The sequence below is a fragment of the Penaeus japonicus genome, unplaced genomic scaffold, assembly GCF_977035675.1.
Source record: "Penaeus japonicus unplaced genomic scaffold, GWHDUDI00000001_assembly GWHDUDI00000017, whole genome shotgun sequence".
Taxonomy (NCBI): domain Eukaryota; kingdom Metazoa; phylum Arthropoda; class Malacostraca; order Decapoda; family Penaeidae; genus Penaeus; species Penaeus japonicus.
The window spans coordinates 23,145,062-23,171,942 of NW_028234419.1; the positions used below are offsets into that span (position 1 = coordinate 23,145,062).

Genomic DNA, 26,881 nt, shown 5'->3' on the forward strand with positions numbered 1-26,881 from the left:
CATCTGCAACTGCCGCCTCGCATCTGTTCCAAACACAGGTGCTCCGCTAACGAAGGGGACGCCCGTGGTCCTTCCTAAACCTCTTCCTCGCTTGTGTTTCTCTTCCGAGCACGTGTTCCCTTGTTTACACACTCTCCTATCACGTGATTCGGCGACGCGACCATCGGGAGCGAACACCTGAACGGCGCGAAGGCATCGTTCCCTTTCCCTGACGCCCGACGAAGAGAGTCTCCGGAGACTCCTGCCGGAGAACTTGGAGGGACGAGTCCAGGTGTCGCTCAGTGCATGGCGCAGAAGGAGGCTAAGTACGTCTCGCATTGCCCTCCGCAGAGGTCATTCATCTGCGCCGTCGGTGCGAGTCCAGCAGAACAGGTTAGGCCCACACCCGCCGCCACCAGCTCGCCCGCCACCACTGACTGACTGACCCCAACCTAACCCCAGACATACACACGCACGCACACACACACACACATATATATAGATACATATACACAGACGCACGCACGCTTAAACACACACACACACAAACAGAAAGAGGAAGCGGGGAAAGGAAAGAAAGACAGAGAAATAAAGAGGGAGAGGAGAGGAGGGGGGAGGAGAGGGGGGAGAGGGGAGGGGAGGAGGGAAGGGAGAGGGGAAAGGGAGGGGAGATGGAGGAGGTTGGGAGGGGGGAGATTGAGGGGGGGAGAGAGGAGGAGAGGGAGGGGGAGAGAGAGAGAGAGGGGGAGGAGAGAGAGAGGGAGAGAGAGAGAGAGAGAGAGAGAGAGAGAGAGAGAGAGAGAGAGAGAGAGAGAGAGAGAGAGAGAGAGAGAGAGAGAGAGGGAGAGAGAGGGAGAGAGAGGGAGAGAGAGGGAGAGAGGGAGAGAGGGAGAGAGGGAGAGAAGGAGAGAAGGAGAGAGCCGTTGAATAAGCCCACCTACACGCCGACGCCACAGGACCCAACCCGATCGAGCGAGGCCGCCCCGCCGTCTTCTCTCTCCCTCCGTCGCCCTCGGAAAATCGTTGGAAGCAGGCGAGGCTTTGCGATACTGACGCCGATTTAAATAATTTTATTATTTTGTTCTCAACCGTTTCTCTTATATTATTATTCATTCATTCATTAAGCTGTGTCTTTTTTTCTGTATTCCCTAACGCAGCGTGGAACGGAACGGAACGGTTCATTGACTTCCTGGCTAGTCTGCTGTTTGATGACCCCCACCCCCACCCCCCACCCCCGACACCTACACCACCCCTACCCCCAACACATGTAACACGACCCCAAAAACACGCCAGACTCGAAGACACCCCCCCCCACCTGACCCCCCCATTCGGTTATCTTGGCGTGACATACTATCTGGGTATCGACGCCGACCAGATCGTTGTCGGAAGAGGAACGCCGGTATCACTGTGGTCTTTCTTCGCAGACATGTGTGCATCTATCTCATTTCCCATAGTTTTTTTTATTTGAGGGGGGTGGGGGTCGACGCGTGTGTGTGTCTGTTTGTCTGTTTTCTGTTCGTACTCCTGTCTATCTGTCTGTCTGTCTATCACCTGCCTCCTCCCTCTTCACCTATGCATCTACATCTAGACCCACACAAAATCCCGCGTATCTAACGATAGTTAAGCCAGTACACTCGCATAGCACCATAAATACTGCATGACGGTAACGTAACTCGGTTAAATGAAGGCGTGTGACGCGGTGGTGAGAGTTATGTGTAATCCGACAGGTAATGATTAGTGTTGTTGGTGAGCATACCGGATGACTCAGGAGTTTTCAAGTTAATGCCAAAAGACTAGAATGATTTCTCTCCCCCCCTCCCCCCTCTCCCTTCCTTCCTCCTCTCCCCTCTCCCCCTTCCCATATCGCTCGACAGCTTCCTGGCAACCACGTGCCCCTATGTGAGTCAGCAATCATTATCTGGAATTGCAGTAGAGGAGTTTGCCGTGTTGCAGAAGACTGGCCGATCGAGTTCAAGGAAGTTACTCCCTCCCTCCTCAATGCCTTCAGAAAACCCGTCCTTCCTCCTTCCTAAAATACATTTGCTCCGTCCGCTTTTACGGCGGATCCAATTCGGAAAAAAGTAAACAAATACTAAATATGATGGCATAATTTCTGAACCCTTCTGAAACTAGGGACAAAAAAAATCAAATGTATCCCAACTAATAATTAATGGGAGAACAGGTGAGGCGGCAAGGTTGGCAAGCCTGCAAAGTCGTGACGTCATTCTGGCGGGCCGCCAAGACGTGCGCCATTCAATAATAAAAACAGCCACTGCTTTACGTAGCCAGGCAAAAAAAAGAGTAGACGCTTTCGGAATGCATTCATAATCTCCAAAAATAAAACCATAGGCAAGACAAACGAATTTAAAGATCTCTCGTCATGTAAAATCCCCAAGGAGAAAAGAAATAGAATTATCTGAACGATGTTCGACCAAATATGGGATGCCTTGAGCCAGGTATGCAGTCTTGCCGCACTCTGATTCTCTCTCTCTCTCTCTCTCTCTCTCTCTCTCTCTCTCTCTCTCTCTCTCTCTCTCTCTCTCTCTCTCTCTCTCTCTCTCTCTCTCTCTCTCTCGGTCCATTTCGGAACCAAAGTGCACACGAGTCCAACCGAAAGCAACCTCGCACAAACCAAAGAAGAAGGACAATAACAGAACGAAACATCGAACAGAATGAAAAGAAGAGAGACGCGTTAAAAAAATAATAATAATAATGCACCTAAGATAAATCAACCCAAAGCCTAAGCCATCGAAGTTCCAACGCGGATTTTCCCATAACTTATTATGATGCAAGCACTGAGATGATCTTGCGCAACGCCCGATTTCGTAACTGGTCATCACACGGAGCACGTTGAGCCATGGGGCGTGCTCGAATTCCTCCTCCGTGTGAAACGAGGCCCTCGAGAGCACCGCTGCGGCCACGACGTTTGACAAGGAATACCAATTCAGCTTTAACATCTCGCAGTCAAAACAGATGAATTAGATTATGTATTGTATTGTGTATGCTCCGTGGTGTCCTCTGTAGTTTCTGGAGAGGCTTTCGAGGGGGAGAGGGGGGAGAGGAGGAAGAGGGGAAGAGGAAGAGAGGGGAAGAGGAAGAGGAAGAGGAGGAGGAGGAGGAGGAGGAGGAGGAGGAGGAGGAGGAAGAGGAGGAGGAGGAGGAAGAGGAGGAGAAGAAGAAGGGGAGAAGGAAAAGGAAGAGGAGGAGGGAGAGAAGGGAAAGGAAGAGGAAGAGGAGGAGGAGGAGGAGGAGGAGAAGGAAAAGGAAGAGGAGGAGGGGGAGGGGAGGAGGAGGGGGAGGGGAGGGGGGGGGGGGGGGGGGGGGGGAGGGGAGGGGGGGAGGGAGGAGGGGGGGGAGAAGGAAGAGGAGGCGGGGGAGAAGGAAGAGGAGAAGGGGGAGAAGAAAGAGGAGGAAGAGGGAGAAGAAAGAGGAGGAAGAGGGAGAAGAAAGAGGAGGAAGAGGGGGAAGAAAGTGGAGGAGGAAGAGGGGGAAGAAAGTGGAGGAGGAAGAGAAGAAAGTGGAGGAGGGGGAGAAGGAAGAGGAGGAGGGGGAGAAGGAAGAGGAGGAGGGGGAGATGGAAGAGGAGGAGGGGGAGATGGAAGAGGAGGAGGGGGAGAAGGAAGAGGAGGAGGGGGAGAAGAAAGAGGAGGAGGGGGAGGAGGGAGAGAAGGAAGAGGAGGAGGGGGAGAAGGAAGAGGAGGAGGGGGAGAAGGAAGGGGAGGAGGGGGAGGAAGAATAGGAAAAGAATTGCAAAGACAGAAAAATAATAATAAGAGGAAAATAAGAACAAGAATAGGAGGGAAATAATGAAAAGGTAGGGAAAAAAAGATAATCAGATTAAAAAACAACAAAGAAAAAGAAACACGAAAACCATCCCCACTTTCCCGAGCCAGCAGCCCATACCAAGCCTAAAGAAGTTCTCAAACAGCAGAGTCTCTTTCCTTGTCCCAAATTTGCACAAAGGAAGTGCAAGGATTAACTCTTTAAGGCGGGAGATTCTGCAAGTTTGGATTTTCCTGACACCATTCCTGAAGGTGGGGAGGGCGGGGGGGCAATGCGCTTACTTTCAGGGATTATTTCCCGATTAGTTTAGCCTGAACTCTCCCTCTCTACTATTCCACCCCTCCCTCCCTCCCTCCCTCTTCTCTCACTCGCAGGCAGGGCATTCCTTGGCAGATGCCTTGTGTTTTGGCTACCTGTCTTCTTTTTTTCCCCCCAAGTCCCTTCTTTTCTTCATTTGCTCTTCCCTTTCCAAATACTTTTGAGCTAAGTAATAGATTCGAAAATTTGCCAAATTCCTTTTTCATTAAAAGCAGCACACTGTATCCAGTTTCTTGGTCTTAGTAAATTCCTCTTCTTTACAGTATTTATAGCGTTTACGACCCTGTTACGTGAAACAATAAAACTTGACCGTCATCTCATTCTAACTCATCTTTTAATCACGCGATCACTCATTAAAAATGTTGGTGATGAACGGAATTTGGTCTAAATACCAGAAGAAGTTCGGATTATGCTGCACCGTTTTATATTCATATGGCCCACTGAAATATTTCGAATAACAGAACACCACTCCAGATTCATGATGCAACAACCTGACAAGCGGTTTTCCTATTTTCTTCTGTATGCCTATCTAAATATATTGGGAGTCCTTACAAAGATGTTGCACAATCTGTTTAGTGCTAAATCATAGGGAAAAGTACCACAAACCATTTTCAATAATACATAACAAGCATATTAAGCACTGTACATGCTAGCATTACTTTAAAGTTCTAGATTTTGAAGCAATTTATGATGCATACTCTGAACAAATATATTAGCATTAATATAAAAAATCACTCCATCATCACATAATGTAAAAGGTCCCCTCCCACCCCTGTCTAGGAAAGCCTTTGCATGATGAAACATCTAAATAGTTGATGGTACTTTTCCCAATGATCTAAAAAAATATAAATATGATCCAACTCACCTGTGACTTTTTGCCCCATACTCATCCGGTTACGACGAGGGCCTCGTGAGCTATGGCGCTGGTTGGAGTGGTGGTGATGGTGATTATGGTGATGATTGTGGTGATGGTGAGGTGCGGCAGCAGCGGCGGCAGCGGATGACCTAGTCGAATAAGGTGGGGGGGCTTCGTGGTGGTTATGGCGGCCTGTTGCGTTGTTGGTGGCGAGGTTGTTGGAGGCGTTGTCGTGCTGTTGGTTGGTGTCTACTCCACCTCCACCAACGTTGTCGAGCTTTTGTGAGGATGCGTTGTTGGTGCTCGCACCACCCTGGCCGGATCCAGTGCTGGTCTTTCCTCCCTGGAAGAAGAAAAGTCACTCTTTAAATCAAGAGCAAGAGGAGAGCATATACAATGGCCCAGAAATTTTGAGTGCATCTCCTGCACTGCAATGTCTTTCCCATCATTTCATCCAAAACATCATGTGGGCCCTTATGGAAATTGCAACTTTAGTGAATAATAATAAATAGATAAAGCCAGTGTATAACCACTGTAGTGGTGCATATATTCCCATTCGATAAAACACTGATTACACAATACCAACATTCTGTAATCCTCTCTTCAATATTTGCATCATGAAACTCTGAATGAAGAATTTGCAACAATTATATACACATAGGCAGTAAACCTATTTTCTGGCTTGTTATACTATCTGTTCAAGAATTACAAAATACTGCACATAATAAATCTTCTAAGATACCATTCCACCAAGTCAGAACTAGGTCAAAGCCGTGATGATCTTTGCCCTAATTTACACTAATACTGACTGTGTCAATCTAATTCATGGCCTAAAAAAAATTCAAACTATCAAAGCTTGCAAGTCGTTAAAGTATTTCAGACTTCACCTTTAGCATCAATTTCACATACAGAATCTTGTAGACATAAAATCCATCAAACCATTCACAATACACACTAAGGCAACAAAGCAAAATCAGCAAATAGCCAACACAAAAAAATACTTTCACTCATAAAGTAATACTAACATGTAAGTAATGTAAGAAAGAAAGAAAGAAAAAAAAGGCATTACACATCCTGAAATGTCCTAATCCAACTGAAACTGTAATGCTAGCTTAAACTGAGAGACAAAGAACAGAAACTGAACTTTTACCAACACATCACAAGACAACTACAATACAAAGTAATGAAAGATGCACAGAGAAAACAATTCAAGGTGACTATTTAAAGCCAGCAAGTCTGAATCCTGCGACAAAAGTAGGAATGCACTTTCAATAACACATAACATGTCAAATTAAAGCAGAAATGCAAAAAGGAATAACACAAGAACTCCCAAGGACATAATGATAAAGGCTGTATTCCATTGTTTTTTTGTACAATATGATAACCATATCAATATATAAAGGGGTCCATAGCCTCAACTACATACATCCCAAAATCTGGGGTATTAAAAGATCAAAAAGACATTAAGATAGATGTTAATCTTCATGCAAGATGATCAGTAACTGATGCTATTTTTAACACACGAGAGGATGAACAAAAGGGGAAAATTAATCCACTTCTCCTTTACGCTACCACTCAGGGGAAACAAAAATACGAGAGAGAAACGATCGGACAGTAAGTGAAAATTTCCGACAAAGCACTCAGAGAAGGGATGAAAATCTGAATAACTTACAGAGGATTCGTTACTAAAAGAAACACTGAAGTTTATGTGCATAAATCACTTCATTGTGAATCAGTGGATGTATTTCCTAATCATCCCCTTTGAAGGACTTTCAAATCAATGTGCCATTCCCTGCTAAATCAGACACAGGACAAAGACAGGAGAAGATTCCTGTTGACGGGACCACTAAAAATGCCAAAGAAAAGAAGAAAATTAAAGTGCTAACGAGGGTGAGATGGAAAACAGAAAGGGATAGGGAAGAGGTGAGGAAGAAAAAGAGGAAGAGGGAGGAGGAGGTACAAGAAGGATGAAGATGGGGAGGAAGAAGAGGAGGAAGATGGGGAGGAAGATGAGAAAGAAGATAAGGAGGAGGAGGAGGAGGAGGAGGAGGAGGAGGAGGAGGACGAGGAGGAAGAGGAAGATGATGATGATGAGGAGGAGGAGGAAGATGAAGTTGAGGAAGATGAGGAGGAGGAGGATGTTGAGGAAGATGAGGATGATGATGATAAAGAGGATTTAGTATATGCTAATCAAGAAGCAAACATAGCAATAGATTACCATACAAAAGACACTAACTGATGCTGATATGGATATATCTAGTAGAATTAACCAAACATCTCTTATTTATGCAACTGATACAAGTGTAGGATTTAACATACAAATGCCTAAAATAATTTACAGTAACTTAAAAGCCATTCCCCAAATGATGAACAAACACACAAAAACATAATAATAATAATAATAATAATAATAATAATAATAATAATCCAAAAGATCTAAATCAATTTTGAAAATAAGAAAGTATTTTTATGAACTAAGGCACTTACAGGAGATTGCATTTAGAAAAGTAAGAGAGAAAATGTTCCCCAACATTCCTTTTAATGCATTTGGCAAATATTCAGTTCCCAGAAAGCTCATTGAACTAAAACGGAATAAAAAAGGAAAAAAATTTATTCCTGAAAAAAAAAAAAAAATTCTAAATGGATTTTCATCAAAATGTCAAGTAATATAAAAATACAGATTAATACTTTCAGAAAGATTTGCAAATACAGAGAATCTGCTTGTTCAATTGTCCAAAGGGAAGTCTTGTTCTACCTAACTGAAATAACAAGCAGTGAGATCTAACCCTCTTTTACTATTATGAAGCTCATCAAAATCAACCGCCTTATTTCGTTTAAATAAATTTAAATTTAAATTTCGTTTTTTCGATTAAATAGAGTTACCTATACCTAAAAGATTCAGATCAAAAGACTAAATAATCTGTTATTACAAACTCGTTGCATGGCTTGAACGGCTCAGATTTCCTATGTTTATCTTCGTAATGCCTTTAAAGACTTGCCAAATAAAGCCACTATGAAACGCGCTCTAACAATACATCTCCTTTAAGCTCCCTCTGTAAGTGAACAAATGGATTATTCTTCAATACCTGCTGCTGATTCAGCTTCCTAGCTTTGTGGTTTTGTATTCTCAATGATGAAGTGCAATGAAAAGAGTGGGAAGCATTGTTTTCTGGTTCAAATAAGCATAAATGTAAACACTAAAATATTAAATTAAAAAGAAACATGTCACTAAATATTCCTCTTGATAAACTATGCTGTAATAACAATGATAACAAGAACAGTAACATTTCAAAAAATAATACCAATATAAATAATAATAACAATAATCAATAAAATCTAACATCTTCTCACATCAATGCAACCAACCTTTCTAAAATCAAACATTATTACTAAATTCTAAAACAAGCCATAAGAAGTAAGTTTGAACAAAACATTTTTTCCTTTTCCTTTCTGTCACCTGAATAAGATGCTGCAACTACATCTATACATCCTTCAACAAGGACCAAAGCAAAAGGTCTTCTATTTTTAAACCTGCATAGAATTAGTCAATATAACATTGCAGAAAATGTGTGAAATATCTTTTCCTCTAATTACAATGAAAATAATAATGATACTATATGACAACTTACATTAAAGTTAACTGAATGAAGGGCAAATTAATCAAATATAAACCTTAATACTTGATCTTCAAAACAATAATGATTAACATGAGGAATTCTATGCAAAAAAAGTATATATCAAATATCGTCATTTACAACAGGACTTCAATCTCTTTTCCGCATTCTCTAATTTACATGCAGGAGAGCTCAGGATAAATAAAACATTTTGTACATACCCTACTTCAAAAAATCCAGCATTGTTTTTGTTCTTTTTCTTTTGTTTTTCAGGACTTTGAAAGTTTGACAACATACTCTGTTTCTAATTAAACTACCAAAAACAATTATGCAAATTATTCCTCTCTCTATCTTCAATACTACTGGCCTTGCATTTAATATCTCTTACTGTATAAGATATTCTCTGATTGCTTCTGATAAAGAGGTCATATTGTGGGTGTTGAAATTACAAATAGTATTTACAGCTTTAATAACTTTGAAGACAATAATAATAATAATAATAATAATAATAACAATAATAACAAAAAACATTACTATCACTATGATTACATTTTTCTTTCCTCAAATGAATTTTTTTCCCCTAATCCTCTTCCCAACCAGCACCAGAAAGGAACCAAAGTTCAGTGTTAATCTCAGCGCAACGCCCCAGCAAGAACAGAAATTAACGGGCGTCTCACCTTATGCTTAGTGTTGTGGTGGTGCGTGTGAAGAGGCCGAGTGTGATGTCTCCTTGGTCTGCCCACAGCTGCTGCAGACGCGGAAGACTGTTGGGTGGCGTAGCGGGGCGATCGCCTGACACCTACTGCTGCTCCTCCTGCTGCTGCTGCTGCCGCTGCTGCTGCTGCCGCTGAGCCCCCACCGCCACCACTCCCACACCGCTTACCACCGTACCTGCAATTGCAACTGCTGTTAGTCACTCTTGATATTACCTGATTTGTTTCTTGTTGTACCACAAGGCAAGTGCCTGTGATGCATTAGAGCATATATACCTCAATGATAAGGACAGATATCGTATTTCTTTCTTAATTATATTAATTATCTAAAAATCACAATTTCTACAGGTGTCATTTAACCATAACTAGGCTATAGAAGACCTGTCTACTAACTAACATCATCAACACATCTCAATACTTGATAAAATAAACTTTCAAGACCTTTGAAAACAAAACAAAATCTAAATAACGAATGTCTATGATCCTTGAATATCATAAAAGAAATGCCTACCTATCTATACCAATGGAATATACATCAGACATGGAAATCATATCCTTTGCAAAAATTCTCTATCATCCTACCAAAGACTACAGAAAATGAGAAACTAATGCAAAATTCTATATTCTCCTTTTAGTAGTACTGCAAAAACCTCATGCCAGCATAGAGAAAGAAAGAAAAAAACAAATCCACTACACCAGTCTAGTAAGATGCAGTATACACATACAGCATCAAAACCACATGGTGCTCCTTGTCATGCTTTTTGTCACACATATAAACCAATATCATCAAACAAGTAATGAGGATATGATAGTCAAGAGGATTACACAGGTCTAAAGCCAGTACCTTCCCCCGTATCCCACCAGTGCCGGTCCCAGGAACCAGGCCCTCTCAGAGCCTGGCAAGAGGCGACTGGGGTATGGCTGGTGATTTCGCGATGGCAATGGAGGTGCAGCGACCACAGGAGTAGGCAAAGGGGTGTACAATGAGGGGGTAAAGACGACCCACTCCTGCAGGAAGGGATTCATGCCACAAAGCTCTGTCACACGCAACACTATCGACTGATTCTCTCATCTGTGCATCCAATTTCCCTTCGCAGTATTACACTCTTCAGCATTTTGCCTCCTCATTTGAAATGCCGTTTCTGTGTATCAATTTTTTTCTTTGTACAGTTCTCAACAATAACACTTATCAACGTCTATCCATGTACATTATCCCAAACAAAATGCAAATAAAGTCAATCCTTTATCTGAAATAGAATATCCACATATTTCAGGAGTGCTCAATCTTCTATTCCAAAATAAACTCCCAATATTCAAAATTACGCCAACATTTTTTTATCAATAAATAAATGAAAGTATATGTATATGTATATGTGTATGTGTATGTGTATATGTATATGTGTATGTATGTATGTATGGATGTATATATATATATATATATATATATATATATATATATATATATATATATATATATATGTATATGTATAATATATATATATATGTTATATATATATATATATATATATATATATATATACACATCCATACATACATACATACACACACACACACAGGCATATACATGCATATATAAATAATTATACAAACATCTTATATTACAGTATATTTAATTAATACAAATTGCTGGGGGGGGAGGGAAGGAGAGAGGGGGAGGGGAAAAGAGAAGATAAGAAGAAAAGATAACAAGTAACAAATATGCAAAAACACAAGGAGGAGAGGAGAAGAAAAGGGAGAGGAGAGGAGAGGAGAGGAGAGGAGAGGAGAGGAGAGAAGAGGAGAAGGGGGAGGACAGGAGAATGGAGAGGAGAGGAGAGGAGAGGAGAGGAGCAAGGGGATGGGAGAGGGGAGAGGGGAGAGGAGAGAGGGGAGGGGTGGAGAGAGGAGAGAGGGGAGGGGAGGAGAAAGGAGAAAGGAGAGAAGGGAGGGGAGAGGATAGAGGAGAAGGGAGAGAAGTGAATAGAAGAGAGAATAGAAGAGAGAAGTGAAGAGAGGAGATGAGAGGAGAGGATATAAGAGAAGATAGAAGAGGAGAGAAGAGAAGGAGATGAGAGGGGAGGAAAGGAAAGGGGGAAGAGTAGGGGGGGGGGGGGGCTGCGAGCTCATGCCATGTGAGGGTCATGCACCACGCGGCCAAGTGGAGGCTTCCTCTTTAACAGCTCTAGGCCACAGCTCATACCACCTTTCGGTCTTTTAACATGTTTTTTTTGCTTTTATTTCCACAAAGCTTTAAATTTAGCTCTAATGGAACAGAGCGCGTGATAGCAAAATATCTTAAAATACGATCGTTTCAGGTAGGCACATCATGGTGTTTAATATTTGGCATTATCAATTCGGCTTTCTAAACACACCAATGCATTTTTTACGAACATAAATTTGAATGCGAAGAACTCCATCCTCCTACAAAAAAATAATGCCCGTCCTCGCCCACTCATTAAAACGTCAATAAAACGTAAACATTCCGAAAGAAAATGAAACGAAAAACAAGTCTCAAGAACACGAGACGCCAACGTCGAGACCTTCGTTTTAATTACACCGCGCCGATAAAGTCTACGGGAATTGCACTCCAGGGAAACCTTTCGTGTGAGACCATGCTTCCCCAACACGCTTTTTCTTAACGTATTCAACGCTAAAATGTTTTTTATCCATTTCTGTTTATAAAACAGGAAACTTAATAATCAGAACTTACTGACTGTTGATGACTAATGATAATGATGATGATATTAAAATGATTATAAAAAAAGTATCGCAAAATGAGAAATATTTAATTCCAATTTTCGCCTTATTTTTCATGAATAATAAAAGGAAGGTGGTGATTCAGGATATGAAGGAAAAAAGGAGGAAGAAGGAGATGAAGGAAATGAAAGAGAAAAAAAGGAGGAAGGATGAGAAAAGAGGAAAAAACTGAAGGTAGTAGAGAAGGCATAAAAAAACGACAGCGGAAGAGGAGGAAGAAGAAGAAGAAGAGGAGGTAAAGCAGGAAGTCCCGCGTTCCGTCGGATTGGAAGCAAGAACCCGAGGACGACCCTCTGCGGCGAGAGAAGATCCTCTCTCCTTCGCCGCCCTCGTCTCCTTCGCCCAGAGGAGGTCAGCGTCCGTGCGTCCGTCCTCCCTCCCTCCCGCCCCGCGAGCTCCGGGAGAGGAAGTAGTCTAGCAACCCGGAAGGAAGCGCCTGCGGGGCGTGGGAAGGATGCCATCGCGATGAAGGACGTCCGACCCACGTGAGGAGGCGGCGACACGCAAATAACTACGCAAAAATGAACATGTATACAACACAAGCACGCATCCCACACATCGGTCGAAAAAAGACATCCCCTCCCCTACCCCCCTACCCCCCTCGTGGTGTAGAGATGACGGACCACAGGCGTTAATTAATGTGATAAATGAACAACCCGGGAGGTTTGACTTCTCTTAACGCTCTCAAGCAATTTTTCCATCGGTGTTCGTTAACTATTCAAGTAAAGGCCATGCATATGTACGTGAAGCAAAGTATATTGTATACGTATGCCATAATTTATGTAGATGTATGCAACTGTGCACAATAGTATTTCTGTCTGTGTATGTATTCATAGAAAGTTGTGCACCCGTAAATAAAGAAGCGCACATGCATATTTCCACACATGCATGGATACATACATATGCATGGACGCACGCACGTAGGGACGCACACATGGAACTAACGGAAGAACGGACATCAAACAGAAGGGAGGACAGACACCGAAAGGCCCGTTTGTTCCATGCGCGCCCATTTCCCCAAAGCCCGGGAAATGCCTCTCGATCCGCGGGTTCTCTCCCGCCGCCGCCGCCGCCGCCGCAGCCGCAACTTTCACTCTCGACCCCCACTAGGTACGAGCAGAACCCATGCTCATGCTAGACGATTTTTTTATGACAACTTCCATGCTAAGATTATGGGAGAGGGAGAGGGAGAGGGAAAAGGGAAAGGAAAGAGGAGAGAATAGAGGAGAAGAGAGAGAACACAGAGGAGAGGAGAGGAGAGGAGAGGAGAGGAGAGGAGAGAGAGAAGGATGAAACATAATGAGAACCCTTACACAAACCCGTTAAGACTAATCACTATGATGCCCAACCCTCACAGGAACTAGCTGGACTCCACACCCACCCCCACCCCCAACCCCATACCCCTATTCTACTCCCCCGTCCTAACTCCGACCCCTTTCCACTCTTTCACCCATCCCCTCCAAACCCCCCTCCCCTCCCGTCCTCCCACCCACACCCTGAAAGGCTTCAATCCTCATTCACAAAGATCGCCCCGTGCAACGCCAGAAACAGTTTTTACACCCTCCTCCTCCTCCTCCTCCCCCGGGCTCCCTTTCCCCAACCTCTGGTCTTTATCCGCCCCCTCTCCCAACCTTCTTTCTTCTCCCCCCTTCCTCACTTCACCCCTCCCCCCTACCCTTACCCCCTCTTCTGATCACCACGTGGCAACTGCACACGTAAATATTTACCCGACGGGACATTTAGCCGAGGGGATAGAGAGAGAAAAAAAGGGATCTGAATACCCCTTTCCTGCCCCCTCCCCCCAGGCCTCCTCCCCTAAATCTCCCTTTACTTTCTTCGTCTCATCTCCATTCCCTACGCCTCCTCCTCGCCTCCACTACCTATTATTAATCATAAAATAATAACAGTACCAATAATCAATACTAATAACAATGGTGGTGTTGGAGATGATCATAATGATGAAAATAAGTGTAACAACATTAACAAATAAAGTAATAACTCTCACTTCCTCTCTCTCCATCCGCTCTCCTATCCCCCCCTCCCTTCCCCCCTCTCAAGTCCAACTCCTACCCCCTCCTTCCCCACTTGTAGTGCCTCCTCCTCGAAAGCAACACCGGAAGAGGCTCAGCCGCTAAATATAGGCTCCGGAGCCTCGGCCGGATGCACTGATCCAGGCCGACCGCGCCGAAATGTCATCCGATATTTGCATCCTTGTTGTCTTTCCCGTCTTTTATTCCTTTCATTTTCTTTCTTCTCTATTTCTCTGTTTTTTTTTTGTTTTTTTTTTGGCCTTATGTATAACTGATACCTCACTTCTCTTCCATTTTCCCTTGCCCATCTCATCCATTCTCTTCTTTTTCATGCTCATCCGCTTCATCGAACATTTTCCCCTCATGGATCTTGATCATCTTCATCTTCATCTTCATCTTCATCTTCATCTTCTTTCGTATCCAAGCCCTTTCTAATTCTACCCGCTTTCCCCACCTGCTTCCCTTCCCACCCCTTTCCGCGTGGAAGCCATCTAACTATCGGAACTCAATCACTGAAGAGAAGATGAGAGGAAAGGAGGGAGAGAGGAAGCGAGATAGTGAAGAAGGGAGTGACGAAGAGAATAAGAGGAAGACAGTAGGAAAAGAAGAGGAAGAGATAAGCGGCGACAGAACGAGGGCACCGAAGATAAGAAGCTGGAGATAAGGAAGAAAAGAGAAAAATTGCCTAAAGGAGAGCTCCAATGCACAGACAAAGGCGACTAATTCTGGAAAGGGGGAGAAATCCAGATAAAGTTACCAACTACAGAGAAAAAAGGAGGAATCTTTAACGAATAAAAACCCATTACGAAATAAAGAAAGAGACAGAGAAAAATAGAAAGAGAGAAAAAAAAGGGAGAAAAAAGAGAGAAAAAAAACGACAACAGACAGACAGACAAAGACAGACACACACACACGAAACCCACGCACGACCAGGCAGTGACGACGGCATTAGTGACGGCTCACGGGACGGTTGGCGCGCTCTCGGGTGAACGCACAGGCCGAGTTGATGGGGGAGGGGGGAAGGGGGGAAGGGGGCGTGAGACCCATACCTGAAACGCCGCAGGTAACACGTCATGGGGCACTGGGGTATGGGGTACGAAAGGCAGGAAGCCAGGGCAGGCGAAGGGGACGGCAGAGTGACATATACGAGGTGGTGGAGTATGAGGGGAAAACGTAAGAGGGATTGGCAAAAGAGGGAAAAGGGGGAAAAAAGAGGGGAGAAAATAGAGAGGAAAGAATCGAGGAGGAAGTAGAGAGGAGGAAGTAGAGAGGACGGAATCGAGAGGGAAAAGAGGTGAGGAAGAAAAGGAGAGGAAAAAGTGGGGGAGAGAGGGTAGGAAGAAGAGGAGAGGAGAGAAGGGAGGAAGAAGAGGAGAGGAAAGGGGGAGAAATTAAGGGAAAACGGGCATGTGGTGAGGGTATAAACAGTTTCCAGGGGTCACACCCCGGTTAACGATGACCAACGGTGCCACGTTACAAAGGGAGAACCAGAGAGCAAAGGGGAGGGCAAGATCACGATGATGAAGGGGGAGAGGAGAGGAGGAGGAGGTCTTAGTACCCCCTTACCCCCTGACCCCACCTCCCTCACACTTCCCCTATCCCCCCTACTCTGTGACCCCTAACTCTCCCTCCCTCTCCTTCACCTACACCCTGACCCCTAACACTCCCCCCACCCCCACCCCCCACGGCCATGGTCTCAGAGTGAGGTAATTATAACCCCGGAGTCATATGCGGCGCAACGGTTCTCGCGTGAAGCAAAACATTCGTGCCCTTCGTGAGTGACTCTCCCCCCCACCCTCCTTCCCCCAAGTTCTTAGCCATGTGACCTCCGACGCCCCTGTGGCCTTCACCAGTCAGACAGCCACAGACAGACAGACAAACAGACATGCAGAGAATCACAGACAGAGTTACAGAGACAGAAAGACAGACAGACCGACCGACAGAGTCCAATCGCATTTCACGTTTAACATTCAAGTGCGACCCCTGACTCGGATCCAACTGTCGAGATTCTAGTTGCACTGGTATTGTCATGCATTATTCACTAATACAAAGTTGGTGCAATGTTAAATGACTTAAGCAATTCAGTTGGAAGTCACGAAGTCATTTCATATTATCGTTATAGAGCCATATCATTTACATAATGCTCAGCGGTTGTTGAAAAAGACTGGCAATACTTTCGAGTCATAAATTCAACAACGCCGCTGCATAGCAAAATAACTGCTGGACACGAGGCAAGGGCAGAATGAACAGCAAACCTCGTCACAGCGGGGAAGGGGGGGGGGTTAGAGAGAGAGAGAGAGAGAGAGAGAGAGAGAGAGAGAGAGAGAGAGAGAGAGAGAGAGAGAGAGAGAGAGAGAGAGAGAGAGAGAGAGAGAGAGAGAGAGAGAGAGAAGGGGGGGGTGTTACTTCAAAAAGCGTCCCTTTTGAAGCCTCTGGATCGACGTGGTGCTCCGTCACAATCAGCGCTGCGAGATCAATTAAGCCCCTTCCTCGGCTCCCGAAACAAGATTGCGGCGAGGCAAGTGCTTCCATTATGGCGTTGCTGGACGCCGCTCCTCGATTGCTCAATGGATGGTGATTGATGATTGATAATGATGATGAGGTGGAGAAGGAGAATCATCGTCATCACCACCACCATCTGCGTCATCGTCGTCATCACCCCCCTCCCACCATTACCACCACCACCACCATCATTATTCACAACTACCACCATCATGATCCTTCAAGGAATGCCACTAGGCCGAAGGTCGGCTCTCCCCGGCACTTGCGTTTTTGCAGCAGACAGCGCCGCAGCTGTGTCTTCTCTTTTAACAGACTTGGAGCGTCTTCTTTTTGTTTCACAGAAACTTACACTCCCTTCTTTTAATACACTTACACTGCCGTCCTCTCTTTAAATAGACTTCTAGTGTGTTCTAGAAGAGTCTGAACCAGCTTCCTTCTCTTTGTTCTGGGACAAACATTATTTCCCTTCGTTTTAACAGAACTGCACTGTACTTTTTTCTATAATAAACCGCATGTGCACGTACATGCTTCTTTCTCAACAGAACTGCAGTACATTTCTAAAGAGTTAAATTCCCTTCCCTTTAGAGCAGACTTGCACTTCTTGCTGGTTGGACGGACACACACGGTCTTCCTTCTTATACCTTCACTTCTTTCATTTGACACGTTCCTCTTTTTTCAATATTATTTTAGATATACCTTTAGTATTTATTTTGGTGAGTTTACACGCGTCTTCGATTTTACTTTTCTTCTTCTTCTTAATGGAATCGTGGTGTTTCTTCTTTTTTTTACGAAGATTTGGAGTCCATGTGTCTGCATGAGGGTTCTCTCTCTCTCTCTCTCTCTCTCTCTCTCTCTCTCTCTCTCTCTCTCTCTCTCTCTCTCTCTCTCTCATATGTATCTGAATTTCAGTATTCCCCACCCAACCCCTAACCCCTCCATTTCGTACCCCCACCTTCTTCCTTTTTTAAGCCTGTGATTTACGTATGGCTGAGTCAGAGTCCGTACTTGACACACCCATGAACTACTGCACTTGCCCCATGCGTCACCCACCTACCTACCTACCTACCTACCTATCTACCCACACTTTATCCCACCAACTCACCAACCCATACTTCCCTCATGACTTATCATTATTTTACTCGCTAGAAATGGGTACAAAAAAAAAAACAACAACAAAAAACGCAAGACAAAATGGGGATAAAAGGACAAAGCGACTCGCCACCAATGGCATTCGACCACGCCTTCTGGCAGGTGTCAAAAGGCCCGAGCCACGCCGAGTAACGTTGGCCGAGTCCACGCCCTGCATGGCACCACGTGACCCCTTGGCACCGTGCCTGGATCCCTTACTCGCAAAAGGGGCTCTCAATACGTAATAAATAAATGAAAAAGGTAAATGACTAATAAACGCACGGATTAGAAATAAACAAATAAATAACAAAATAATGAACTTCATTAAATCTTTTGCCACAGGAGTCGACAGTGCAAACGCCCCGCCCCGTCCCTCAAAATGACAACCTCATTTAACCTCATCCAACACTCCCCCACCCACCACATTCTCCCAAAACTCCCCTTCAACACCCAACCCCAACCCCAACCCCTACCCCAACTCCAACTCTCTCCCCCCCTCCCCCTCCCCTTCCCCCACAACGAATCATCCTACCAAAAGAATCCCAAACGCGAGTCAAGACAGCCGACCATGCTTGATCCATCCCAGGTAAACCGCAAGGCAAACTCCCCTGGGCCATGGATACACCCCTACCCCTAGTCCACGACCCCCCTCACCCCTCACCCCTCACCCCTCCTCCCTTCGGTTCCCTTTCCATGCATTACGATCAATTGTTATGGCGGTGGCGGCCGCTCCGACCTCTTCCTCCGCTGTTTACACGACGCTAATAAACTCTACCTGGCTCTACCTGGGAAGAAGGGAAGGGAGAGAAAGGGAGAGAAAGGGAGAGAAAGGGAGAAAGGGGAGAGAGAGAAGAGAGAGGAAAGAGAGAAGAGAGAGGAAAGAGAGGAAAGAGAGGAGAGAGAGGAAAGAGAGGAGAGAGAGAAGAGAGAGGGAAGAGAGGAGAGAGAGGAAAGAGAGGAGAAAGAGGAGAGGGAGAAAGAGAAAGAGAGAGGAAAAAGAGAGATGGAGAGATGAAGAGAGAGAGAGAGAGAGAGAGAGAGAGAGAGAGAGAGAGAGAGAGAGAGAGAGAGAGAGAGAGAGAGAGAGAGAGAGAGAGAGAGAGAGGAAGAAGGCGAGGGGATTCCGAGACCAGTAAAGGGGAAGAGGGAGTGAGTCAGGACGGTTCCAAAGGGTCAATAGGTGGGGGTCGGAGTCTAATGGGTGGGGTCAGAATTTCAGACTTCATAGCTTGTTTGAACCGACGTCCAACCGGCGGGGTACAGAGGCCAAGGATGGAGGGGGTGGGGTTAGGAGTACGGGTACGGAGGGTGAGGATTGGGAGGGGTATGGGTATGGGTGGCGGGGGTGGATAGGGTAATGGGTATGGGTAGGGGGGTGGGGGTTGGAAGAGGATAGAGGTGAGAGGGGGTAAAAGTTTAACGGTGCAGGGTCGGATTGGGAATGAGAACGAGAAAGAGATCAAAGGAAGAAAGGAGGCAAGGATGGAATGATAGAAGGAGGGAGGGAACGAAAGAAAGAAAGAAGGAAGGAAGGAAGGAGAGACGGAGAGAGAACAAGACAAATAAAGATAAATAGAAGTCAAGACCACGGCGGCCTGGGTAGGTAAGAATGGGGTCCTGGTGAAAGACGACCTTGTCCCGGGGCCTCGGCGGCCTCCATACCCCTCTTACTTTCATCCACCCACCCAAACGACCATCCGCACACTATCTAAACATCCATCCATCCACTCACCTAAACATTAATCCATCTATCCACTCATCTAAATATCGATCCATCCATCCAGTCACCTAAACATTAATCCTTCCATCCACCCGTCCACTCACCTAAACATTAATCCTTCCATCCACCCATCCACTCACCTAAACATCTAATTCATCCAACTACCATCCATTCATCCAACTACTTACCCAAACGTCTATCGATTCCCTTACCTGTCCAATCATCCAATCACCCACCCAACCATCTTTCCCGATTTAAAAGGGTGAAGTTTCCATCTACAAAAAAAGAATACAAGCATCCTTCTGTTCGCGACCTTTTGAAGGATGTTTTGAAAGCACGGATGGCCTTCTGGATTCGCGCGCAAGCAGATAACTTCTTGCGTGGGGGGAGGAGTGGAAAATCTGAGAGATGAAAAAAGAAAGAAAGTAGAGAAATGACAATGGGTTGGTGAGGACGATGTGTACCGCAACAATATCAATGTCTTTGCTAAACCACCAATCGTATTATCGTGCAAATTCCCATGCTTTTTCACTTCCAAAATACCCCTTCCCTCGGTAAAAGAAGATAAATAAATAAATAAATGGAATATAAAAAAAGACCTACACCTTGCGCCGCCCATTTCCCAACGCCTTCGACGCGAGACGCCCAGCCGTGCCCATCCATCCGTTACCTTCATTATTCTAAGAAAGTAAATCAGTAAATAAATGCATAAATAAAATCGCGGCGATTCACTTAGTATGTACAATCACGGCTTGCTCAAGGCGAAGGATTCTGGCCTTGCAAAGCACACGCCTTGCGCAGCGCCTCCTGCATCCCACTTTCCCTTCAGGATCCCCGCTCGGCTGGCGAGGCTAGAGCTCCGCTAGGGCACTGTAAGACTAGGTCTCCCTCGCTGCCTGTAAACGCAAGGAATTGAGGGAGAGGGAGGGGTGAGGGAAGGGGGGGAGTGAAAGGTAGGCTCAGGCACTTCCCCCCGAGACTGCACAAACACTTGTACGTCCCAACACCAACATCATCACCACCTCCCCTCAACTTGTTCCCCTCTCCCTCCCCACCACACACATACCATACATCCCCTTCTTCCCCCCCCCCCTCGCCTCCCCAGCACACTGGGTTTTCTCACTGAAATGGCCATGTCTGGATAGAGTCTAGGATCACTGGCTCTCCTCTATCACTATTTACACACTGCCACCGCGTCTAACGTTGCTATCTTATCGTTCTACCTGGCTTTCCTTTTCCCTCGGTCGTTCTCCTCTTCCTTGTCTCCCTCACTCCCTCCCTCCCTCCCTCTTTCACTCACTCCGTCTCTCTTTCTCGAACTTCCCTCCTTCCCTTTCGATCTTTCTTGGCTGTTCCTTTCCTTCACACGAGTAGAAAGAAATGACACTTCCGTGAAACACGCACAAAAATGACACCATGGTTACGGACATGCGTCGCAAGGCAAGTCACTCGCGTATCGCGGTCTTATCCCAACGACGAACATGTTCCGCATCCTGTTTACTGCCCGGGACCGGCGGCGAACGGCGAGCTTGCACGCACAGCGAACGCTTCAGCTGATCCTTCGACAACGAGATAGATCACAATGGAGGTCACGAAACGACCATGTCCTGGATGATACATACACACACACACGAACACACACAAGCGTTGATCCAGTTCACGGAACCAACGTGACGATCGTGAGACGGGAATTATTATGAGCAGGGACTGACCCTCTCTCTCAGGCCGCGACACACACTACTAATACTACACACACTGTCTTGGTGTGGGTGGCTGGGTGTGGGGTGCCGACGGGAGGGTGGGATGTGGGGGTGGGGGGGTGCGAGGGCCGAGCCAAGGAAGCTGTTCCCCACATGTTAAGCCCCTCCTCTCCCTTTCCCTACCCAGCCCTCCCTCCCCTGCCCTTGGCCCTCTACAGTGCCCACCCAAAGGCCCAACATACCCTCCGCGAGGTCACTGTCTCCACCCGCGCGACACACAACACGCTGAGTGCATAGCGAGCTCCCGCTGGCAGCCGCCCTCGGCCTCTTCGCACTCACGCACACTGGGGCCGCTGCCGACGCCACCGCGATCGCCTCGCCACTGATACTACCAGCGTTTGTTTGGGCTGTCCCAAGACACTAACAAGACCACGTTGTTGAGTGGCACGGATCGCTGGCTGGCTGGCTGACTTGCGGGCGGGCAGGCGGATGGGCGGGCGCGGGCGCGCACAAGTCTCCCTCTCTCTACCACACAACACACTATCACTACCACTGCCGCCACGGGAACTGCCGCCTGCGGTCTCCGTGTCTACCGCTGCTGCTGCTGCTACTCCCCGCTGGCTCCACTGGAGGTCTCCCCGTCCTCCATCCTTCACGCTGGCTCCTCCCCCTCCCCCTCCCTCCCCCTCGGCCGCCTCCCCTCACGCCGCACAACTTTCCCTATCGCTTCCCGCCATCTCCCACGGCATTTCGCCCCTTTTCACTGACGCAACTTACGAGCGTGACCGCAACAATGCTCACTCCACGGAAGAATTCGCCCGCTTATTGGCCGATTCACACGCAAATACAGCGGCGAAATAAACGAACACGCAACCTCCGAAAGCAGACGAATAAGCGAAACATTTTGGCGCGGAGGACGAACGCACGCGACACGCTCCCCTCGGCTGACTCATTCCCCTTCCTCACTCTCCCTCTCTCTTCCCCTCCCGTCTCTCTCTCTCTCTCTCTCTCTCTCTCTCTCTCTCTCTCTCTCTCTCTCTCTCTCTCTCTCTCTCTCTCTCTCTCTTCGTCCCCTTTCTTCCCCTTTTTCGTACCAACATTCTCCCTCACATTTCCGTAAGCAGTCGTCGCCAACTCGTCACTCTACCAGCTTTCTTTCTCTTCCTTCATCTTCTTGTCATCGTCATCGTCGTTGTCCACTTCCTCCCAGTCGTCGTCCACCTCTTCCTCCCAGTCACTTCCCTCCTTCCACCTCCTCCGCCTCTTCCTTTCTTGGGACAATCCATCAAGCACAACCTCACTCCTCATTCCCTGTCCCTGCACTTGCCCCTGCCCCTGGCCACCACCGAGTGCTATCTCATCCCTCGCTCGCCCTCAGGTTATATCTCTCTTACCTCCCCTCCCCCCTTACTCATACAGAGGCCTGACAACCATTTACCTCACTATCAAACCGTTTAATCAAGGTGCCGAGAAGGGGAGGAGGGAGGGAGAGATAGTGAAGATAGGGAGGGAGGGAGGGAAGAGATAGAGAGAAGGGGGAAGGAGGGAAGAGATAGTGAGAAGGAGGGAAGAAATAGTGAGGAGGAGGGAGGGAAGAGATAGTGAGGAGAGGGAGGGAGGGAAGAGATAGTGAGGAGAGAGAGAGAGAGAGAGAGAGAGAGAGAGAGAGAGAGAGAGAGAGAGAGAGAGAGAGAGGGAGAGGAGAGAGGGGAGAGGGGAGGGGAGGGGAGGGGGAGGGGGAGAGAGAGAGAGAGAGAGAGAGAGAGAGAGGGAGAGAGAGAGAGAGAGAGAGAGAGAGAGAGAGAGAGAGAGAGAGAAAGAGATAACAAGACCTAAGTCGCGTGCCTCAACCCATTAAACCATAACTACAAATGGCTCGCATCTGCCCCAACATCGATAAATGCTTAGGCCCACGTCGAAAGGGGGGCGCAGTAGGGATTGCGTCTCCGAAGCTGGGAGAACCGCAAGCAATTAGGGATCAGAATTCGAAGGAGAAAGAGAAAGAGAAAGAGGAAGAGATAAGGAGGAACAGGTCGAGAAGGAAAATGACCAAAAGGAGTCCTGAGGAGAAAGGACCACCTAGCAGCCGAAGAGATAGGAAAGAGGAACCCGAAGATAAGCGAAAGGCATGGCTGTCGCAATCGCGCTAGACCAGAACGGGGTATCGGGACTACCTCTCTCCTCGGTGCTTGTGCCAAGGCCTATCTGCTATTCCCACGCTAATATCTCCTGTAGGGGAGGGGGGGGGGCACTCTTCTCCCATCACTGACCATGCATGACCCCTCTGCCATAGACTTATCGATCGGCCGTCCTGCCTGCCTGCCTGTCTACCAGCCTGCCCGCCTGTCTGCATGCCTGTCCGTCAGTCTGCCCCGTTATCAACATATGACCATATTCATTAGTCCCATCTGTTGGTTTATGAGCCATTTTTCTCTCTCTCGTGTAAACTGACATGTGACCGCTTTCCCTCCCCCTGTCTGCTACACTGACGACTGACTGGATGACCGAATTTTTTTTCTCTCTATTTGTCTCTCACTCACTATGCCCTTTTCTATTCCCATTCCTGTCCCTACTATCGCTTTGTCCCCGCCCGTCTCTTCTCTTGCCTCTCCATTCTTCTCCCTGTCTGTTGCAGCATCCCCCCCCCTCTCTCCCTCTCACTCTCCCTTCACCTTTTCCTTCCTCTCCTCTCCTCCTCTCCCCTCCCTCCTTCCCTCCCTCCCACTCTTCCGTCTGGCTCCGTGTCTCCCTATTCCAAACGTTTTTCCATCCCAGCATAACATGTGATAATTGTTTACATAAACCCCGATAAGCCCAAACCAGGACCCCCCTCCCCCTTCTCTCCTTCTCTCCCACGACCTCTCCTCCCCCCAGCCGCAGCCACACGTGGGAGACGAGGAATCCCCCGAAGTTAGTCTCTCCTCCCCTGCATCCGCCCTGTCTATTAATAAGCAAGTCCTATGCCTGTTATTAATATCCAAGACCAAACAATGCTGGGAGGTGTATAGGATAAGACAGGATGGGGTGGGTTGGGATAGGACGACGTAGAAAGGATGGGGGTGAGAAAGGATACGATAGGATACGACAGGATGGGGTGGGTTGGGATAGGACGACGTAGAATAGGATGGGGGTGAGAAAGGATACGATAGGATAAGGCACGATGGGATAGAATGGGGTAGTGTAGGATGAGGTAGGACAGGACAGGACAGGATAGGATATGAATGGGTCTGGATGGATGATTTTTTTTTTCTTTTTTTTGTTACAATAAGTTTACGTGTCATTTTGTGTCCACGTGCAGGTCAGTCTCGGTGGCCTGCCTCGTGTTCACCTCTTTGGGCTCAGGGATCTAGGCGACATACGTTCTGAATGGCGGTCGTTCTATCATGCCAGACGAGAGGTCTGTTTGCTTGCTCATCTTTCTTTCTTCTCTCTCCCTCTCTTCTCTTTTCTCTCTCCTCTCTTCCTTCTTCTTCCTCCTCCTCCTTCCCTCTCTTCCACGCTTCTAATACTCTCTCTTTTCTGCCCCCCCCCCCATCCCATATCCTCTTCTCCCCCCCCCCCCTCTCATCCTATACGCCCGTGTGTGGTCGCGTGCGTGTTGAGGTGAACCACGGCCGCCCAAAGAAACGGTTCTGGGCGTCCGTGATGTCCTGGGATGTCCCTCGGCTTGGCCTGGATGCCTGGAGCCAGACGGATGTCCACTTCGCCTGGTGTAAGAGGGAGGGAGGGAGTAAGGGAAGAGAATGAAGGAAGGAGGAAGTGAAGGAATAAGGGAGAAAAGGAGGGGCGGTGGTTGGGAGGGGGAAGGGAGAAGGAGGAAAGACCTTGGCCCTGAGACGCACAGGAGACTTAAAAGGATGAGAAAAAGGAGGCGACGGCCCTCATCACCAGCAGTGTGTCCTAGTCAAAGGTTGAAGGGATTATACCATAGAAAGGGGTGTGATGCCATTCAAAGGAAGGAGAGAGAGAGAGAGAGAGAGAGAGAGAGAGAGAGAGAGAGAGAGAGAGAGAGAGAGAGAGAGAGAGAGAGAGAGAGAGAGAGAGAGAGAGAGAGAGAGAGAGAGAGAGAAATATATTCCGTCTGCCTGCATTGAAGTTATCAAAAGCCAGACCCGACCATCAAGTCACGGCAATCACCGCTTTTGCGTTAGGCTGTTACCATCCAATACAAGTCACATGCAGTTAAGCTAATGGTTCTGCACGCCCACGCCCACCAGTCCGCCCTCCCGCCCTCCCGCCTGCCGTAGCTCCATCAGCAACGCAGCGCGGGGAGATCCGGGAGCACCACCCCCGCCGACGACGCCCTCGGAAACAGGATCCGAAGGGAAGGCAAGGAGGGATAGGGGAACGAGTGGGGGGTGAGAGAGGGAGGGAGTGATACAGGCACACAGGGAGGGAAGGAGGGAGGGGAAGAAGAAAGGAGGTAGGGTGTGGAGGGAACGAGGAGGCTCTCCCCAGCTACGCCAAGTTGGTGCCGCGTCAGGGAAAAGCTCCCGGGGTGCCGCGTGTCTCGCAGCATTACCACGGGGGGGGAGGGGGGGGGGAGAAGGGGGAGGAGGACAGGGAAAGAGGAGATTGTTACAAGGGGAGACGGACGATGGGGCGGAAAAGGGAATGGGATGAGGGGGTGGGAGAAGAGAGGAGGAGAAGAGAGGAGGAGGAGGAGGTGGGGGGGAAGGGAGGTCCATACGCACATAAATTACTCTCCCTTACCAACGCCGTCGCTCCAAAGCTCTCTCTTCTCGAACACCGTAATATCTCCGTTAAAATGTCAAAGTCAGCAAAGCCATGGCACTTCTACCAAACCCCCTCTCCGCCGTGCCTTAACTCCCTCCCCACCTCCCTCCCTCCCTCCCTCTCCCCACCCCCCCTCCCCGCCCCTCCCCTCGTCCCTCCGACCTACATAGTGCCACCGGATTAAAGGGAATTGGACATTTAAAGTAACCAAGATTAGAACCCTCTCTCTCCCCCCCCCCTTCTCCTACCGCCATCCCGCCCTCTGCCCTCCCTCCCTCCCTCCCTGCCCTACCCTCTTCCCTTACAGCCACCTGCCCCCTGCCCTCTTATCCCCCGCCCCACTACCCCCACCATGCCCTCCTCCCCCACCAAGAGGAAAGAGGAAATAGGCCTTAGTGACCCCACGTGGTGTCGGCTGCGGTGGGTAGCCACTGGAGCGCGGGCAATGGATTGGGCGGGGGCGGGGGGGGGGGGGGGGGAAAGCGGAGGAAGGGAGAGGGGGAAAGTGGAGGGGAAATAGATAAGAGATAAAGAACCAGGAGGGAGGAGGGAGGAGGAAGGCAGTTGAGGGAAATTGAGGGAGGGGTATGGCCGAGAGGAAAGTTCGGAGGAAATGTTTGGGGGGGGGGATGGGGAGGGGGAGGGGGAGAGAGAGAGAGAGAGAGAGAGAGAGAGAGAGAGAGAGAGAGAGAGAGAGAGAGAGAGAGAGAGAGAGAGAGAGAGACAGACAGAGAGAGAGGGGGGGGGGAGGGAGGCAGATGCACCCTCATGGGGAGGTAAAACGAGATAGGGGGACGCAGACAGATCTAAGAGGGGAGATAGAGACTTAGAGGGACAGGTTGATACACCCAAGAGGGGAGGTAAAGGGGACAGTCGCATTCAAGAGGTTGCCGCAGTAAGGGAAAAAGAGGGGAAAGGAGCGAGAGGGAGGGAAGGACAGAGAGAGAGAGAGAGAGAGAGAGAGAGAGAGAGAGAGAGAGAGAGAGAGAGAGAGAGAGAGAGAGAGAGAGAGAGAGAGAGAGAGAGGAGAGAGAGAGAGGAGAG

The 26,881-nt window shown here is 47.6% G+C and overlaps 1 protein-coding gene across 7 annotated transcripts in view; it reads right to left on the reverse strand.

The window, feature by feature from the left end:
* LOC122246580 (protein gustavus) overlaps nt 1-26,881 on the reverse strand; it is a 141,599-nt gene that overhangs the window by 29,780 nt on the left and 84,938 nt on the right. For 3 of the 7 annotated variants that reach the window (XM_043005226.2, XM_086546149.1, XM_086546148.1), the window contains exons 2-3: nt 9,228-9,441; nt 4,946-5,279 (exon numbers count right to left, since the gene is read on the reverse strand). In XM_043005226.2, the coding sequence (XP_042861160.2) occupies nt 4,946-5,279; nt 9,228-9,441 (548 nt within the window). Of the gene's footprint in view, nt 1-4,945; nt 5,280-9,227; nt 9,442-10,107; nt 10,511-21,022; nt 21,143-21,342; nt 21,480-21,650; nt 21,668-26,881 lie in introns of those variants that run through there. The other 4 variants (XM_086546146.1, XM_086546147.1, XM_086546145.1 and 1 more) reach the window with 4 other exon arrangements.